Genomic DNA, 16,500 nt, shown 5'->3' on the forward strand with positions numbered 1-16,500 from the left:
ATCGACGCGGTGCGGACCGAGGATACCGAGAAAAGCGAAAGTAAAATGCCGCAACGGGCTTCGTGGACTGCGATGGGGAAGTTGACGCCGGCGGAGGTCGAGTTGGCGACGACCACAAAATCCCTGGCGGGTTTGGCTCCGCGGAGGTGGATGACTAAGCGCGCGCCGAAGCCGCGGACTTGCCACTTTCTAGCACGACTCTTTGGCAGCTGATCTATGATTGTGTTTGCTTTTTTGTCGAGTCTGATTTGGAGGATTACATTTCAATCGAAGAAGCTGCTGGTCATGAGTGGGACGCAGATTTGGGGCACCCAGTTTCGCCGGGTACCCGTTTGCGCCTTGACAGCTTCAGCTCCCGCAGCTCGGCGGTTCACAGCGGCATGTCAACGAAGCCAGAATGCGCCCTCGTCCTCGAGAAAGACAGACGAAAATGACACACAAGACAAGCCCAGAGAAGAGGATGAGGAAGGACAGAGAGCAATGTCTCGCCGACTGGAGAAGATGACCGAGGATGCGATACTGGAGGGCGGCCGGGCTGCGCGCCGCAACATTGAGCACGCTGGATTCTCGGAGGATCTGAAGAGGCAACTCGAAGAGAGGGTTAAGGCAGCTTCTTTTAAAAGCGAGCATGCTGCTGCTCATTCTATACTAGATATGCCGGTGAGTACTTTCATCAGTCTTTGCGGCGATGACCATGTTGCAGTGGTTGACTTGGATATTGAAATATCAAGGCTAGCGCAGGCCAAGGAACTCGAGAAACAGCTACTGCGCAAGCATGGACAGGAACAGAGACCCTTCACGACTCCGCTCTACGCATGCTGGATGACGCCAGCAAGCCAATCCGCACGCCATACAAGATACCCCAACCCGTTGACCTCAAACCCGCTCCGAAGCCCAAACGCTCGCCCGGGGAACGTCTCGCCGACGCCAAGGACCGTACATCTACATACGCGCTCAGCAAGGCCCCTGGGTTCTCAGAAGAAGAACGAGAGGCAATGCGCCGAGAAATGAGAGAGCAGTTAACGCCTGGTGCCCACTCCATGCCGATGTCCATACAAGGACTGTCCTCCCTTGCAAACGAACGAATTGAAGATGCTATTGCCCGTGGCCAGTTCCGCAGCATCAAGCGTGGGAAGGGCGTCAATACGGAGACAGACCATAACGCTAACTCGGCTTTTATCGATACGACGGAATATTTCATGAACAAGATCATCCAGAAGCAAGAGATTGTCCCACCATGGATTGAAAAGCAACAGGAGCTTGCGATGGAGATCAGCCGATTCAGACAGCGCCTCCGTGCGGATTGGAGGCGCCATGCGGCGAGAATCATCGCGAGTCAGGGCGGATCCCTAGACGCACAAATGAAGCGCGCAAAAGGTCATGCTGCTGCTGAGGCACGTCTCTCAGGGAAGAAAAAGCTTGAAGCGTCGCTCAGCAAGGCCAGCAACGAGGCCGTTGGTTCTGAACTAGACTCCGATAGCCGAATAGTCTCGAAGATCCGAGCACCAGAACTCGCAGTCGAATCTGAGGAAGGCAAGAACCCACCGGACGATATCCCGCATCTTCCTCCTCTACGAGATCAAACATATCTTAATAACGAACGCTCATACCACGAACTTGCCGTAAAGCATCTGAACGCCATCGCCCGCTCCTATAATTTACAAGCACCTCGTTCCGCGCAGAAGCCATATATAAACCTGGACCGGGAATTGAATGCCTGCTTCATCGAAGTCGCGCCCCAGCTGGCCGACGAGATTCGACGACGAGCAACTGAGCGAGCACGTGGTCCTATGACTACTGGTGGATCCTCGGCGGGCGTGTTTGGGTCTCTTGGAACAGCGCAGAACGTTCGAGTTTACGAGGAAGATAAAGAGAAGGCATATGGATTGAAAGAGATGTGGCGAGATTTATTCTCTAAGGACAAGTAGTGACCAATTGTAATAGACTGTACATACGCAATACAATATTTATTGCCAAGCACCCATATCCTAGTGTTCGCAGTAAAACCCTGCCAAATTAGCGGAGTATTGCTCGACGAAATTTCATCTTTCAGAAATTCCAAGCTCGTTTGTTCTATGATATTTTAAAGGGCACAGTGGGTTCGTGGCAATTGGATTGACTAATGTAGAGCACCTACTGCTTCAACAGCTTCCTCAAATATCTAAGCCTCGAGTATGTTTATTATGTTCAGACTACTAGTGATTATGCAAGAAGACAGAAATTTTCCTGCAATTTCCTCGACGGTAATTGGGCGAGAAATCAAATATTCAAACATTAAGCAAAAAAAGTTCTTGTGCCCAATTGACATAGTACGATTGCCTGCATATCTATACCGGAAGTTTCCGCTTCGAGGGCCGGCCACATCGAGAGAGGCTGGATTGAATAGACAATTTCTCGAAGTTACTAGGCATAACAGTGAAATTAATAAAGAAGCCTGTAATAAAGCGTGGGAACCCGGCAAAAGTAGTCCATTTACTCTAGGGCAAGTGAATGATGCACGTGCTCGTTGAGCTCCCCCAGGCAGCCCACTCAAGCCACTCATCGTTGAATTGCTCGCGCCTGCCTCTTTGAAAATAGGTCTCTCCCATCGCCCTCCTACTTTGTTTTCTTCCTTCTGCAACCCTCTTCGCGATCACCATTTCGTATCTTCCCTCCATTCTCCTTACCGATTTCCATCAAAATCTCTATCAAATCTACCACATTTACTTAAAAATGGCCAAGATCTTTGTTGGGTAAGGCAATAGCATGTTTCTACTGTCATTTCGATGGATTCTAACGCGACTTTGTCCAGCGGTCTCGCCTGGGCCACTGATGAGACCAGCCTCCGCCACGCTTTCGAGCCCTACGGCGAGGTCCAAGAGACCGTAAGTACCCATCACACTCCAACCCTTGCACGTTTCGTGCCACTCATTCACATATCACTTGTAGAACGTGGTCCGGGAGCCTGAGACCGGTCGTTCCCGTGGTTTCGGCTTCGTGAAGTTCTACCACGAACAGGATGCCGAACGTGCCATCGAGGCTATGAACGGCCAAGAGTAAGTTACCTTGACTCACCCACCTGTCATAACGACCTATCTGACTCGATCTTGTTCAGGCTGGATGGTCGCCGTATTCGTGTCGACCACGCCAATGAGCGCCCCCGCCCTGACTACCGTGGCGACCGCCTGCCGGCGAGCCACCAGCGTTACCGCGACGGTGGTTACGGCCGTGGATGCTAATAGGCACCGTTGTTGGATCTTATCCTTCGACACATGCGACGGGGGAGTATTGTGGTCGGATAATGTCTTTTGAAGACAATTCGGGAGTTTGTTATGGGGTTACACGTTTTTCATATGGATTGGCGATGTGCCTAGCCGTTTGGCAGATCAATAAATTGCATAAATGTCTTCAGGACTTAAAAAAAATCGGAGTTCGGTGAATCCCTGCAGTTGCATCACATTTTCTTAAAAAGTTTCTCTATGCGTAACTAGGTGCCGGTTCCAATGGCAAGCTCACAACTCTATACATGAGTGCAATGAACTCGGAGTGATCCTGAGGCAAATCTCGAGGCTGACAGACCTTGCTTAATTCATATCTCTGGGAACGTTTTATAAGTTCACCGATCATGGAGAGCGAGATCCTACTGTTATCGCAGGTCGGCATCAAAAAGCTACTATTACCCATGACACAACGAAATGTTTGAGAATGGTAAGACAGACTAATTAATGCAGAGTTACACGGAATAACCTGGGGTCATGACGAAAGCAAAAGCACTCCCGTTTTGAAAAAGACACTAATAATTCGAGAGTGTAGACAGAAAGAACACTGCGTCGACAACATCAGATGTTGAAGCAGTAGAGAGTATCGATATGACAAATCAGTCAGGGCCCAGAGCAGACTTAGCTTATGTCACGCAAAATGTATAGACCACTGGCAGCTCGTTCGGACGTTCCATTCGGTCATCTTGTTCGATTGTCAAGCCTTTCGCTCTGTTTGCTGCGAATCGACTTCCGGGACGGAGAGCCTTTCCACCAATACGGAAATATCGATCGACTCGAGCAAACGCTGGGCACATCTAATAAATGTAGTGGCTGTTGCGATTTCTGTAGCAATATCAACTTCATCCGACTCTTTTCTGGCAGCAGCTCGCGACACCGAACGAGCCAGGTAAATCGATCCGATGAGTGTTGAACAGCACACCAAAATCAGCTGGGAAAAGAAGAACACGAGACAAACAGGCAACAAGTTGAGCTCTATCGTTGCAAGAACAATCGACGACAGTCCACAGACGATACCAGAAATGACACACCAGGGCATAGAGCTCTCCTTGACAAGTCGCCAGGGCCATTTCGTGACATTTTGTGGTAGCAGATCTGGGTCAACAAGTCCAAGAGGAAGACTGCGAGAGCTTTCAATCCTGCGATACAGCTCCTTTATGTCGTAAAGGAACAAGTACCAACAGAAGAAGCTCGCTTCAAGGGCAGCGATCCCAATTGTAACCACGAAAATGTTGAGAATACGATGATTGGCTGTCTCCTGAAAGAGGTAGATGTTGGGCAAAGGGGGCGTAATCGTGTAATTGACCCCCTCATACTCGAAGTAGGCCGTTGTGTTGCTCGCCATGGAGGGACACTGGACCGATTCGAGGTCGCGTTTCAGCGGTATGATGAACTGATGCCATGGAATCTTGGGCCAGTCGTGCAGAGGCCAGCTGGCTTGACCGAGATCGGAATCGCCGAAGGGAAGACGGGATACGAGCTCGTGCTTGTCAATCCAGATCTCGTTGACTGCGTTTCCGGGAGCGTAGAAGTCGGAGGATTTGACACCGTTGATCGCGGAGATTTTGTTTCCCATCGGAAGAGGAAGAGATGCGAACGCAGGGAGATGCGAAGGAAAAAATTGTCTGATCCCAGTGGGAAACAGCCCTGGAGGGATGGATCTCTACAAAGTTGAGCGGGCACGCTGTCGAGGCGATGGGAAGGTGCGAACAGTACGGGCAGTATACACCAAACGCCTGCCACCTTTGGACTCCCGCCTCAGTCGAGACACAGACGACTGCAGTTCCCCACACTGTCTTGCCATTATGCACACTTGAAATCCCTTTTGTCTCTTTTGGGCTTATGAATTGAGCTAGCTTCCAGACCTTCCTGGCATCTCTTCCTCTTTGGCTAACCAGGCGCACGGCTGGGTAGTCCCTCCTCTACCCTGCGCACCACAAAGCCCCCCATTCCAACGCCAGGCATGGATAAGATAAAAGCACTGCTCTGCTCCAGACCATACTACAAGTAAGTTCGATCTTTTAGGTTTCCTGGAGCGACCCTTGTAGATCTGGATGAAGCTAATACTGTCGCAGCTCATCCCTCAAGCCCAACACGACCAATTCGCACCCCCTTCGTCCTTGCCTGTCGATCACTCCCTGGAAAAGGGCTCAATATCCTGGATCTCGGGGCATACGCCACACACCCGCTGCAATCTCCGGCCAAGGAAGAAATGGGCTTGTTGTTTACCGAGCCGGCGTGGCAATCAAGGTGCCAAATCGGGTTCATAAGGAAGACCATCTCGATATCAGCGTCCAGGCCAATTCCTACGAGCAAACAGCCTACCAACACTTCATTAAGACTCTTGGATTTTCCACTGGTGAGGGTCACGCTGAGTTCAATTTACTCGTTATTCGTTAAAGTTGGGAGCATGAACACCTGCTGACCACATATCACCTCTTTACTCTCCAGTGACCATTTCCCACAATTTAACGGTCGAACATCTCCAACAAGTAAAGTGGACAATTATCGAGATTCTGCTAAACAACGGAGCATTCGTTCAAAGGCCAAAACCTTGCACACAATACAGAGAGACATTCAAGTTGTTTCTAAAGCTTATTGCGTCGGAACAACCCAGACAGCACCCTTCCGAGATTATACAAAGCGCTCGACATGCGAACGACTTTTCGCCTGGAGCAACCTTACAGTGAAGCATTTTACTAGCGAGTAGTGTACCTTTAGGTGCTTGGATATGCAGTTAGTCAGCGCCAAGTCCGGTGAAAGTGACGGGGGATCGGTGGACGCTGACTGGCTGCGCAGGGGTGACGATCGTGCATACGGGCGCTTAGTCGCAGCCAACGACAGGCCATATCCCACGCTCTTTTGACACTGCGCTCGTCTCGTCACACTTGATGCCTCGCGTCTTATACCGCACCCCTCCCTCATCTGCCGCCTCATCACTTCCGAAGCACAATGCACCCTCTCTCTCCTCGAGATTCGTGCTTCGCCATGCCGATCAGCCTGCCTGACTTCACCGGCCCTTAAATTTCGATTCCTTGTTCCCCGCTGTGCTTTTTCTTCGAGTCACATACAGGCGCCGGAAATGCCTCCTTCCCCGGTTGCCTCTTGGTCTCCTTTTCTTTCCCTTCTGTGTTTGTGCATCCTGCCAGTCTCTGGAGACAGTGGAGTACTTACCGAACATTGGACTGTCAACCAGCGTCCACCACTTGATAAAGCCCTTCTTGGAATTCAGGTCGGTAGTATATTTGCTGCCTACGTGATCTTCGTTGCTGTTCTGCTCGCTCTACTACTACTGGTCGGAAGACGGTTGAGGCGAACTGTTCAGTCATCCAACTACTCGCTTCAGATGCAAATGCTGAAGCCAGTCAAACCGCCCATCAGCTTGGATCCCAGTCCAGTATCTCCAATCTCGCACAACCTGCCCAGTCCCAGGTCACACCAATTCACGACCTCGTGGGGAAGTATCCATCGTGGAGCTAGGCCCTCTCAGAGCTCTGTCAACGGCAGTATGGTGACAGTCGATGAATCCGTTGTCGCTTCGGACCGACAGCGAGCCCAGGACCAGATGGAAATGCTCTATGCGGCAGTCATGGAGCATGATGCTCAAAAGGCCTCCGGCGTGGACGTCTCTGTTCGCGGCCGAGACTCCCAGAGCCAGTCTCCGGACAGTCAATACACCAACCCTTTCACCGACCGACACGCCGCATATGCCCCTGAGCAACCACCATTGCCACCGCTGAAATCCCCGAAGTCCTCGAGGTTCTCGAATAGCCCGCGCCTCTCGAAGCTGTTTAGCTTGAGGTCAGGGTCAAACCCGGATGCGGGCAAGCTGCGTTCTCCAAAGTTCCCTATCCGAAAGATGGGCATCTCGTCACCGCTGGCTTCTCCAGACTCTTGGACTCCCCAGACATACTCTCATGAGCCTGCCCCTCTATCCCCGCGTTTTTACAACCCCGGTCCCCCTCCGGTAGCACCGGCGTCTCCGGCAGCTCCTCGAGCACCACCCCCGGCCGCCTTCGGGGCGAATGTTCCCTCTCCAGGTCGCGCTCGACCGCCAGCCCCATTGAACCTAGCTACCGCATCGCCACAGGCCCAATCCTCGCAGTCATCACTTCCATTCCGCGAGGCGTACCCCTTGCAAAGTGCTCCGGCTACCAAGACCACGATTCTGGAGCGTCCTACAAAAAATCGCACTGGGCCAATCACTGGTGTGCCGACTCCCTATAGCGCATACATGCCGTTCACCCCGGTGACTCCATTTACACCGGGACGGACCGTGACGAAGCGCCAACGAAGACGCGAGGAGAAGGAGAATGGGCTTCGGGTGTTGAATGAGGATGACCTTGTCAAGGACGATGAGGATATGTGGTGATAATTTTTTCATGCCAGTCAAAGAACTGTTTTTATGTCAAACATCTGGCAGGCGTAATAATCATGGGACGATCTATTGTTTTCATGTGCCCCGGAGGCCACAAATATAACTATCAAACATAGTATGCAAGTGACAATTGATTTATTTGATACCCAACAGCTGCAGATGGAACTTGCGTAATTGGATCGGACGGAAAAGAAAAAGCCAGGCACAGGGATATGGCAAATAAGATGGTTGGTCACCCCCAAGGAACACAGATTCGTACCAATGTATAGGATCACGTGACCCCTTAGTCTTTCAAAGACTCTCACTCCTCATTCACAGTAGAGCAAAAGAGCTACAGTAATGTTTGCATGATGTGCGTGGAGATTCCTTTGTCACAAAACCAGCAAACCAGAAACTGCGGAGGCCGCTGTGCTATAAAATGGAAACATCCGACATCCGTTTGTGTTGCACCTTACCTCACTTCACCCCTTCAACTTTATTTGAACAATATTGACCTCGCCCAGCGGAGACACAGGTGTCGGAGCACCCCTCAAGCGCTCATCATATATAGAGTCCACACACGAAGCATATCCATCAACTGCAACGCTGTATAAAAGATGCCATTCCGCGACCGCTAGGAAATCGGCAGCTGCATGGATGGCTCATCGAGATGGCAGATTCAAGCTGTGAAGATGAATCTGCTATGGTATCATGGCGCTGAGGTCCTCAACCACACTGATAAAGTGGAAGCAAGACATCACCGTGCTTGCTGTGTTGTTCCCCATCTCGGATATTGTCTCTCTTGGCCACAACTTTCATGAAATAATGATTGGCCATTTTAGAAATATGGGGGTGGATGGCCATCTTGGACCAAATGCAGCGGGGGCATTGCGGAGAAGCGGTTAAGTTGCACATTTTCGGAAAGGACTCCAACCCCTCTGGAGGAACAGATCGCGGATGTTGTACAAAAGTGCGTTTCAAAAACATTTGAGACAGCTGATGAGGTGGTTCAGGCGCTGACCGGTATTGATATTTTTGTTTAATGCTATTCATACGAGTACAAAGGAGCTGAAGCTGCTCAATGGGATTTTCATTAATGTTTTACTTTGTTCTTGAACATGTTGGGGGAAAACAAAAAGTAATCATAGAGAATGAAAGATAATACAAAAGTCACCACCCTAAAAAAAAAAAAAAAAAGGAAAGAAAAAGAATTGCTGTGAAAATGCAAGTTGGTACAAAGACCAATTTGGAAATGAGTATCAAATTGACAATGTGAAGGAGTCTCAGGCGTGGACGAATTCAAAGATGGGGTTTGGAATGGGAGAAATGGATTTAAAACTGGCAGGACCAATATTCCATAACGTTGAGAATAACAATGAAACGAATCTGACTGGAATTTTTTAAAAACAATTGAACCAAATAAATTGTTCTGACTAGTTGTACTCTACAGTAGAGTCATTTTGATCATCTACGGATGGACATAAGAAGTCCATGATTATTAATGCTCTAGATAGGTTTTCCAAGTTTTACGGTCGTCTAATGAATTATCCGATACATTAGTATGGCTCATTCTGCCACTTCACATAGGATGGCCCTTTGGTTAGATACATTTAGTGATATGGTCGATTGAAAGCATAAAATACTGGACACTATGTCTAAATCAAGTCTCTACATCACCAGGATAAAGTACTTCCCAAGCCCTTCTATTTATCCATATTTTTCAGATGATGGGTACCCTTGATAATAGCTTCAGCATAGTCCGCGCGACTTCCAGCCTTCTCAAGAGCAAGGAGTGCCTGAATAGTACATCCACGCGGTGACGAAATACTCTCACGAAGAACGGCGGGATGAATGCCGGACTCGAGAGCAGCAGATAGGCCCCGGATCCCCTTCAGCACCAGCTCCATGGCATCGGGCCGCTTCAGCCCTTCTGCGACGCATCCATCCAAAATCCCCTCGATGGGAACTGTCATCGCCGCCAGCGCCGCACCCACGAGGACAGACCCTAGATCCATTTGGCTTTGGGGAAGGTACTTGATTGCGCCGACCTGGGTAAACATCCAATTCACGATCTCGGTCATTTCGGCAGGGATGGGCGATTCCGGGGTTTCGATGATTGTCATGGACTCGCCGAATTGCGCGCCCATGTTTGGGATCACTTTCACGACGACTGGGTCGGCGAAAGACCCTGTGCTGCTCTCGCGGACAATGCGAGTTAGGTTTTGTGGAGTCTGCCCCGCCAACAGGCTAATCACCAGCTTTCCTGCCAACGCCTCGCAGACGCCCTCGGAGCTAAGGATGTCCTCGGCCATGAATGGCTTGAAACCTAGGACGACCACGTCTGCTTTTTTCATGATTTCGACTGGTACATCTTGGGATGATGTGACCTCCACATGCGGCTGTTGCTCGGCGGGCAGAGAAACCCGCAATCGTTCCGCGGAGGGCGCAGTTTTTGTGCATGCGATGAAATGAGAGACTGGTCGTGATTTGATTGCTTCAGCAGCTGCGGCAGATTTGGAGAAAGCGGCATCTAAAACACCGTGGAGGATAGCACCTCCCATGTTTCCTGCCTTTGCTGTGAGTCAATGCCGTTGCGTTGCGGGGTCGGGTACTCGTACCGCATCCGATGAATGCTACTGTCTGTGTCTTGGATGCCATATTAATTGCTGTTTTGGTATCTGTCGGTCCAATGTTTGCTGGGACTGAGAAGCTGAGGGTTTAGTCGGTGAGTACAGGGTTGAAGTGCGGTTGGCCGCTTATGTCCGTCGGAGGAGCCATCCGATATGTTCGGTGGGCCGAGCCGAAAGGTGAACACGATCGATCCAACGCAACAATGTGAGATGAAAATCAATATGATGGGATTGTATTAATTTTTGACAGCTGACCAGATCTAATGCCTCCAAAGATAATATTTTATTCAACATTGATAAGATGTGACTGATCGAATCTGGGCTGTGGATGGTAGCTTCGGACTGCAAGCCGAGCCTGCGCCACACACGCTGATAAGATGCAAGCGTTTGCTTAAAATAAGACCGAAACTTACGCTTGGCCACATTATCTATCTTCATATGTATATGTCTAAAATATTTCCACTCGAGAACTTGAATAACTGGAAATTTATCTATCTGAATAAAGATGGTCATGAATTCGAAACATTCGCTTTGGGCGCAAGGTACAAGTGACTATGAAATGTATGCTGTTCTAGCACTTTTCAAGAAGATGAATACTCCAGCAGCAAGGCCAGAAGAGACTGCTTATTTGTAGGTGCCTCAGCGAACAGACTAAAAGTAGCATTCATGGAACTAGGAACACAGTCACCGCCATTAAACATGGCGTCGGCAGCAGAGGCCCAGGTAGTAGCCTGGTTGACGATGTTTTCATATGTGAAGAATCGACGGCATTCACCAGCCTCGTAGACAAACTAACGAGGAAGACGATCATTCTTCCGACCAAATGAGCTGAGCTGGTTCACGCTGCCATTTTGGATCTTGTAAGGGAATTCATCAAGCTGGCAAGGGATCACTTGATCCCATTCCTGGAGTTGATCTACAGTGAGCATCGGCCGGCCATTCGCGGTTGCGTTCTTTGCAATGATTGCGTAATTCTTCAGGTCCTGCGCAAAGTCACTGAACTTGGCAACCTGGGAGCCCTTGACGCCTCCAATAGCCTGCATGGGTCCATCCTTGGGCCGGCCTCCGAATGCGATGCTGCGGACTCCTGCATTTTCATGAGCTCGGCAAAGGTCATGCAGGTCGATGCGCAGTATCCGTCAGTCGTCAAAATGTTGTTCTCGGGAGCAAATGGTGCTTTCGCGGGGTTGGCGAGTTGGATGCCGTAACCGTTCAGGGGAGTAGTGCCCTCGGGATCGCTGACAACCAAGGTAAAGTTGGTGGCAGACGGAGCAGAAGAGTTCACGCCCATGGCATTGTAAGGACCGTAGTAGTCGTCCCATGAATCGAGACCCGTCTTTTGATCCGGCTTCGCCTGAGACTTCCAGCCATAGATATTTCCAGTGGTCTCATTAGCGTCGAAATGTCCAAGAAGCTCCCAAATACGATCGGAAGCTTCGTTCGCACTGAAGCGAGTCGACAAATAGATTTCCTCTTCCGTGAAAAGCTGCCGAAACAAGTTCAGTCTAGCAAAGACAGTGCCTCCTCCGTTCCCGGACAGGTCGATGATCAAATTCTTTTTCTCCATTTCTGTGGCGTTGTTGAGGAAGTCCCTGCCGACCTCGGCAAACGCGTTCAGATCGTCAACTTTAAAGGAGATAATAGCTAGCACGGCAGTGTCCTTGAGAGCATCTGTTTCTGGGAAGAATCCCATCGTCCTGTTTTTGGGTCTCTGTTGAATGGCTTGGGATAATTCGAGGGAACGAGTGTGGGCGTGGGTGTGCGACATGCAGCCGATGAACTGGCAATGGAGGAGCTCGGGGATGGAGTCGCGGAGGATGATGGAACTGCAGAGGGGCTAGAGCTAATCGGAAGACAAGCAGCTTCATACAGTTCTTGAGCGCTCTTTGGGGTGAAGGATCCGAGGATATTTACATAGGCGTCGAAAACACTCGTGGTGCCGTTGGCGAAATGCACAGCTCGATATGCGCCAGGCCAGTCGGGGAGAGAAGTTAAAAAGACCTGGCTGGTCTTCAGCTCGGCAGAACTTCCAACACTCAGAGGGTCATTATAGAAAACGCTGTTGTACCTGTTTCACAAGTGGTATTACCGACCTTCGTGGTAAATCAACATTGTAAACATACAGTGCATCGACGGCGTAGCTATTGGAGAACGTTTCTAGCCCCATGGTCTGAGCAGATATCAAATAACGATCAGCAATCATCGAGAATAAACAAGGCTCGCGAACTGCGACAGCGAGTGTCGGTCGCACAGGTCGGGCTTGAACCAGCAGGGAGTACACACCTGGGACACCAGCAGCTGGGCCACGCAACAACAACGCTTCGATATGTACGGGCTATGGTTGTCCAGAATATCCTTACATCTGCGGAGGTCGCTGTTCCAGCCCCTCGACCACATTTGAAAACCACATTTAAAACCCACGACGAACCTCATTTGGTGGCCAATGAGATGTTTGAGGAGTATTGCATGAAGAAATATCTGCCAAAATTAGCAGGCTCGAGTGATCAACGCAGCAATTCTCACGAAATGGTGGACTGAGGAAATTACGTCTTCCCGGCCATGTCGATCTTATCGTCGCTTTGGATTTTAGCACTCTCTGCTTTGGTCAATTTCGTGCGAGGCTGTGCTCGTGTCTATAGCCGTCATTCAATTATGATGGGTGCTGTCATCAAGTTCTATTCAACCCTGAATCTCGGAGATTTGGACTATTTCTGATGGAGTAGGTTGTGCGATTCAGCCCTACCCCCCAATGTAAGCCCCCTCCATGACCACGATGAGACTGAACAATGATGCCCGAAGCTTAGCTCTGCTTCTTGATTCTTTCCTTTTTTTGGTTTTTTTTTTTTTAAAAAAAAAAAAATCTGCGGCCATTTGTATGACGTGTTTCATGTATTGATTTATTTGGTTCTTAATCCCTCACAAACTAAAATCGATAAGCTAGACGATCTGCCGTGCTATGCATCGAAATGATGTTAGATCAGCACTTTAAAAGCCTCATCCAAGCTTGTCTCTGCTCCAAGATAGTCTGCAACCCGTCCCAAATGATCAATTCCCCAGAAGCCCTCCTTATCCCCGTCGGTGTTTGTACATTCAAACCAAGGTAGACCGAAAGCTCCTGATGCGAAGGCCATTTCCGTATTCTTGTCCAAAATTTCCTTGGAGGCGGCATTGGACTAAAATGACAACAAATATTAATTTTCGGACTATCCCGAGGAGCAGTATTTCAACAAACCAGGTCCTGAACGGAGGTTGCGTCGCTCATTCGGCCCATCTCACTCTCAAATACGGCAGTAAATTTTTCTGGAATGACAATACTCGTATCACCATTTCCCCAGAAAATACTGAAAAGCTTAGCGGTCACAGCTATGAGTTTCTCTGGCGCGTGCTTCGAGATACCAGCAAGAGCAGTCTGGAGATCAGCTGTGGCGGCGGGGAAGCCCTTTGGGACCGTTTCGCTCATTGGCACGCCAAATCGGCTTGCCCAGTAGAGACGCTCCTTATTGATCCATTGAAGCTTGTCTATAAATACCAGTTAGCATATAGGTCAAGTGTGTTGAGACTTAGTTCTCGCATACTTTTCACGGTGATCGGAGGTGGATTTTGACACTTCTGGAATAGATCTCTCAGAAGAACGGGAACATATTCAATTTGGCAGTTCGAGAACACGGGCGATGTCTGAATATTATGTCAGTTATCTTTTCACCCATAATATGGGAAAGACCTTCGTCTTTACTCACTCTGAGAGCATGGAATGCAATATAGCTGAATGGGCTACCAATGTCAAAATAAAGAGCGATTTGTGGAATTCCCATTGTTTCGGTAGGATAGAATGCTTTTCCTTTTTCGTTTTCTCTCTATTTCCGAACATCTACCACTCTTCTTATACAATGTCTTCTGAATTCGGATTATTCATACGATACCTTGAGTCACCGCGATCCGTAATCCCAACGATTTGTACCCCGTAGAAATCAGTCCTTGCGGGGCGCGTTCTGAGACCTGCCAAATTTGTTAAGGAAGCCCGTCGAACTCAATTCGTCCCAACCAACTACCACACTGGTAGGCTATTTTAAATTTGGAACAGACAGAATTCAAGGCAGACTCAGAACTACAGAAAATCTGTAGAAATGACTAAGGTATTTGTTTTACGATGCCTTTAGCTTTAGCTTTTAAGTCTAATTTCATTTACTGTTTTTTTACCTGGACGAAAAGATTCAAACCCAAGGTTGGAATTGGTACTAAACTTACTGAGCTAAAGTAAATTATAGTAGAATGCATTCAAGAATGACCTTCCACCGTCTCGAACCTACTCAAGCCCCTCAACTTCTTGCCAGTCAGGAAGAATAGCCACGGCACAGGCAATAAGGCAACCGCAATGAAACCAAGCAAGCTAGAGGCCCATCCGATACCGAGTCTAGTATACACTAATATAATAGCTGATTAGTATCAGACTCAGTCCTTGCGTGATGAGAACTTACTCTGAATCGTGAAGAGAGGAAATGCAGCTGCCAGCCCATACCGAGCCAAGCTGTTTGCACTCATGGCACTGGCTACAGTCAACCCGTGGTAGGTATCGACGATATACTGGGTCGTGCTGACGAAAACACACAGATTTCCCCATGCAAATAGCATGATAGCCACCACGGGAACCGCCCATGATATGCCGACCTTCGCAGTCCAGCCAAACCAGAACAGCCCGATCGGGAGACCGACACTTCCAATCATGGCCGGGTAAAGACGATACTCCGGAGGGACATGTTGCCCCGCAAACTTTGCAGACTTGGAGCGATAGAGGAAGATGTCACAGAGCAATACAGTGAGAGCCCCCAGTAAGCATCCTACCACGATAGAGAGAAACACAAGGCCAGACTCCTCGATGCCGAAGCCGTACACCCCTTGGAAAACGAGTGGGAAAGCCGCGAAGAACGAAAAGAGCGTAGCGAACTCGCAGGCCACATAGAGGCAGATGGATGCCACAATTGGCTCACTAAGAAGCATCTGGATGGGCCGGAGAAGTGCGATTGTCATGAAAAGTCGTAGCTTCGACGCAAGGGGTGGCGAGGGAGGTAAGGATCGACCGGATGTTTTAGCCATGCGGCGCTTGATGGCTGGGTGGAAAGTTTCTTTTGAAAACAAGGTAGTGATTATTGTGAAGATGCTGAAGAAGATCATGGTCCATTGGGTCCAGCGCCAGCCTTTGCGATTCACAATGAAGCTGCCGATAACTGGGCTGCAGTTTTCCGAAAGTCAGTGAATCAAGAAGACCAATTAACAGGTTGACGTAAGTTCTGCAACTCACCCAAGGCCAGGACCTAGAAAAGGAGTCAGGATGAAAATCGTCGATGGAAAAGCACGTTCCGCAGGTTTGAAGGTCTCGTTGATCGTGCCCCCAGCGATAGCCAGAGATGGCGCGAAGCAGAACCCTGCCAAAAAACGAAGAACGCAGACTCCTGCAAAGGTATGACTGAAGCCCACTCCGAGAGTGAATAGACTTCCAAGTATCACTGTGCCCAGATAGACAGGGTATCTACCGACTGTCTCGGACAGTGGTCCCCCTACTACTGGTCCCAGACCCAGCGCGAAAACGTAGAGCGACAAGGGTAGGATAGCGACTGTGCTGCTCACTCCAAATTCTTCCATAAACTGGGTATGCGCCGGAGACAATATCGATACGCCAACAGAGCTAGTAAGAGGTTAGTAGGGCTCAGTGTTGAGGATGTCGAGCACTCACGTTGTGAAAGCGGCAGATGCCATCATGAGAACTTGTAGGACTTTCAGCTTTAGGGGCCAGTTGTAGGGGTTCCGGGCGTCATGCTCCCAAGTCTCTTCAATGTCCTCTTCGGTGAGCTTGTACTTCTCGCTGAATGCATTCTCGATGTCTGGCGTTTCGGCCCCCGGCGTTGTATCCTCGGTCTCGTTTTGTTGATTCGCGGTTTGTACTTCCTCAATCGTCGCCATTGTGGCTTCGCTATTCTCTGATCGGAGTACCACTTTGTAAGTGACAAAGTGAGCTCAGTTCACGCTGCGTTACACTGGAATACTTGATCAGGATAAATACACAATACTGTCACCACTTTCGCCGCCCCGCGTTTTGCCTATGCCGAGCTGATAAATCATCTACAGACGCATTCGATGGTATTTTACGCGAGGTTTCCATCGTGCAGGAGCAGATGAGGGGCGGCTTGGGCGTGTTCTGGGATTTTACGATTACTCAACAATAAATCCCAGCAGTTCGCCCAAACGGGTAAGGGAGCGCCAT

The 16,500-nt window shown here is 49.4% G+C and overlaps 8 protein-coding genes across 8 annotated transcripts; 3 read left to right on the forward strand and 5 right to left on the reverse strand.

Annotated features, from left to right (window-relative positions):
- Window positions 1–285: 285 nt before the first annotated feature.
- Window positions 286–1,928, forward strand: N7532_010728 (uncharacterized protein; the record flags this gene model as incomplete). The annotated part of the gene is made up of 2 exons (XM_056623219.1): window positions 286–660; window positions 732–1,928. 2 exons carry the CDS (start codon window positions 286–288, stop codon window positions 1,926–1,928), a joined length of 1,572 nt encoding a protein of 523 aa, XP_056470635.1.
- Window positions 1,929–2,712: 784 nt separating this feature from the next.
- N7532_010729 (RNA recognition motif domain-containing protein) lies at window positions 2,713–3,218 on the forward strand (the record flags this gene model as incomplete). The annotated part of the gene is made up of 4 exons (XM_056623220.1): window positions 2,713–2,732; window positions 2,792–2,864; window positions 2,929–3,035; window positions 3,095–3,218. The coding sequence occupies 4 exons, from the start codon at window positions 2,713–2,715 to the stop codon at window positions 3,216–3,218; spliced, it is 324 nt and encodes a 107-aa protein (XP_056470636.1).
- Window positions 3,219–3,954: 736 nt separating this feature from the next.
- Window positions 3,955–4,833, reverse strand: N7532_010730 (uncharacterized protein; the record flags this gene model as incomplete). The annotated part of the gene is made up of 1 exon (XM_056623221.1): window positions 3,955–4,833. The coding sequence occupies one exon, from the start codon at window positions 4,831–4,833 to the stop codon at window positions 3,955–3,957; it is 879 nt and encodes a 292-aa protein (XP_056470637.1).
- A 1,506-nt stretch (window positions 4,834–6,339) lies between these two features.
- Window positions 6,340–7,629, forward strand: N7532_010731 (uncharacterized protein; the record flags this gene model as incomplete). Its single annotated transcript, XM_056623222.1, has 1 exon — window positions 6,340–7,629. One exon carries the CDS (start codon window positions 6,340–6,342, stop codon window positions 7,627–7,629), a length of 1,290 nt encoding a protein of 429 aa, XP_056470638.1.
- Window positions 7,630–9,317: 1,688 nt separating this feature from the next.
- On the reverse strand, window positions 9,318–10,175 carry N7532_010732 (pyrroline-5-carboxylate reductase; the record flags this gene model as incomplete). Its single annotated transcript, XM_056623223.1, has 1 exon — window positions 9,318–10,175. One exon carries the CDS (start codon window positions 10,173–10,175, stop codon window positions 9,318–9,320), a length of 858 nt encoding a protein of 285 aa, XP_056470639.1.
- An 860-nt stretch (window positions 10,176–11,035) lies between these two features.
- On the reverse strand, window positions 11,036–12,411 carry N7532_010733 (uncharacterized protein; the record flags this gene model as incomplete). The annotated part of the gene is made up of 4 exons (XM_056623224.1): window positions 11,036–11,331; window positions 11,454–12,070; window positions 12,115–12,312; window positions 12,368–12,411. The coding sequence occupies 4 exons, from the start codon at window positions 12,409–12,411 to the stop codon at window positions 11,036–11,038; spliced, it is 1,155 nt and encodes a 384-aa protein (XP_056470640.1).
- Window positions 12,412–13,216: 805 nt separating this feature from the next.
- Window positions 13,217–14,056, reverse strand: N7532_010734 (2-hydroxychromene-2-carboxylate isomerase; the record flags this gene model as incomplete). The annotated part of the gene is made up of 4 exons (XM_056623225.1): window positions 13,217–13,417; window positions 13,477–13,763; window positions 13,820–13,919; window positions 13,982–14,056. 4 exons carry the CDS (start codon window positions 14,054–14,056, stop codon window positions 13,217–13,219), a joined length of 663 nt encoding a protein of 220 aa, XP_056470641.1.
- A 429-nt stretch (window positions 14,057–14,485) lies between these two features.
- On the reverse strand, window positions 14,486–16,199 carry N7532_010735 (MFS transporter; the record flags this gene model as incomplete). Its single annotated transcript, XM_056623226.1, has 5 exons — window positions 14,486–14,493; window positions 14,552–14,665; window positions 14,720–15,471; window positions 15,541–15,924; window positions 15,973–16,199. 5 exons carry the CDS (start codon window positions 16,197–16,199, stop codon window positions 14,486–14,488), a joined length of 1,485 nt encoding a protein of 494 aa, XP_056470642.1.
- Between the last annotated feature and the right edge of the window lie 301 nt (window positions 16,200–16,500).

The sequence above is a fragment of the Penicillium argentinense genome (genome assembly GCF_028826775.1).
Source record: "Penicillium argentinense strain IBT 30761 chromosome Unknown utg000010l_segment0_segment0, whole genome shotgun sequence".
NCBI lineage: Eukaryota > Fungi > Ascomycota > Eurotiomycetes > Eurotiales > Aspergillaceae > Penicillium > Penicillium argentinense.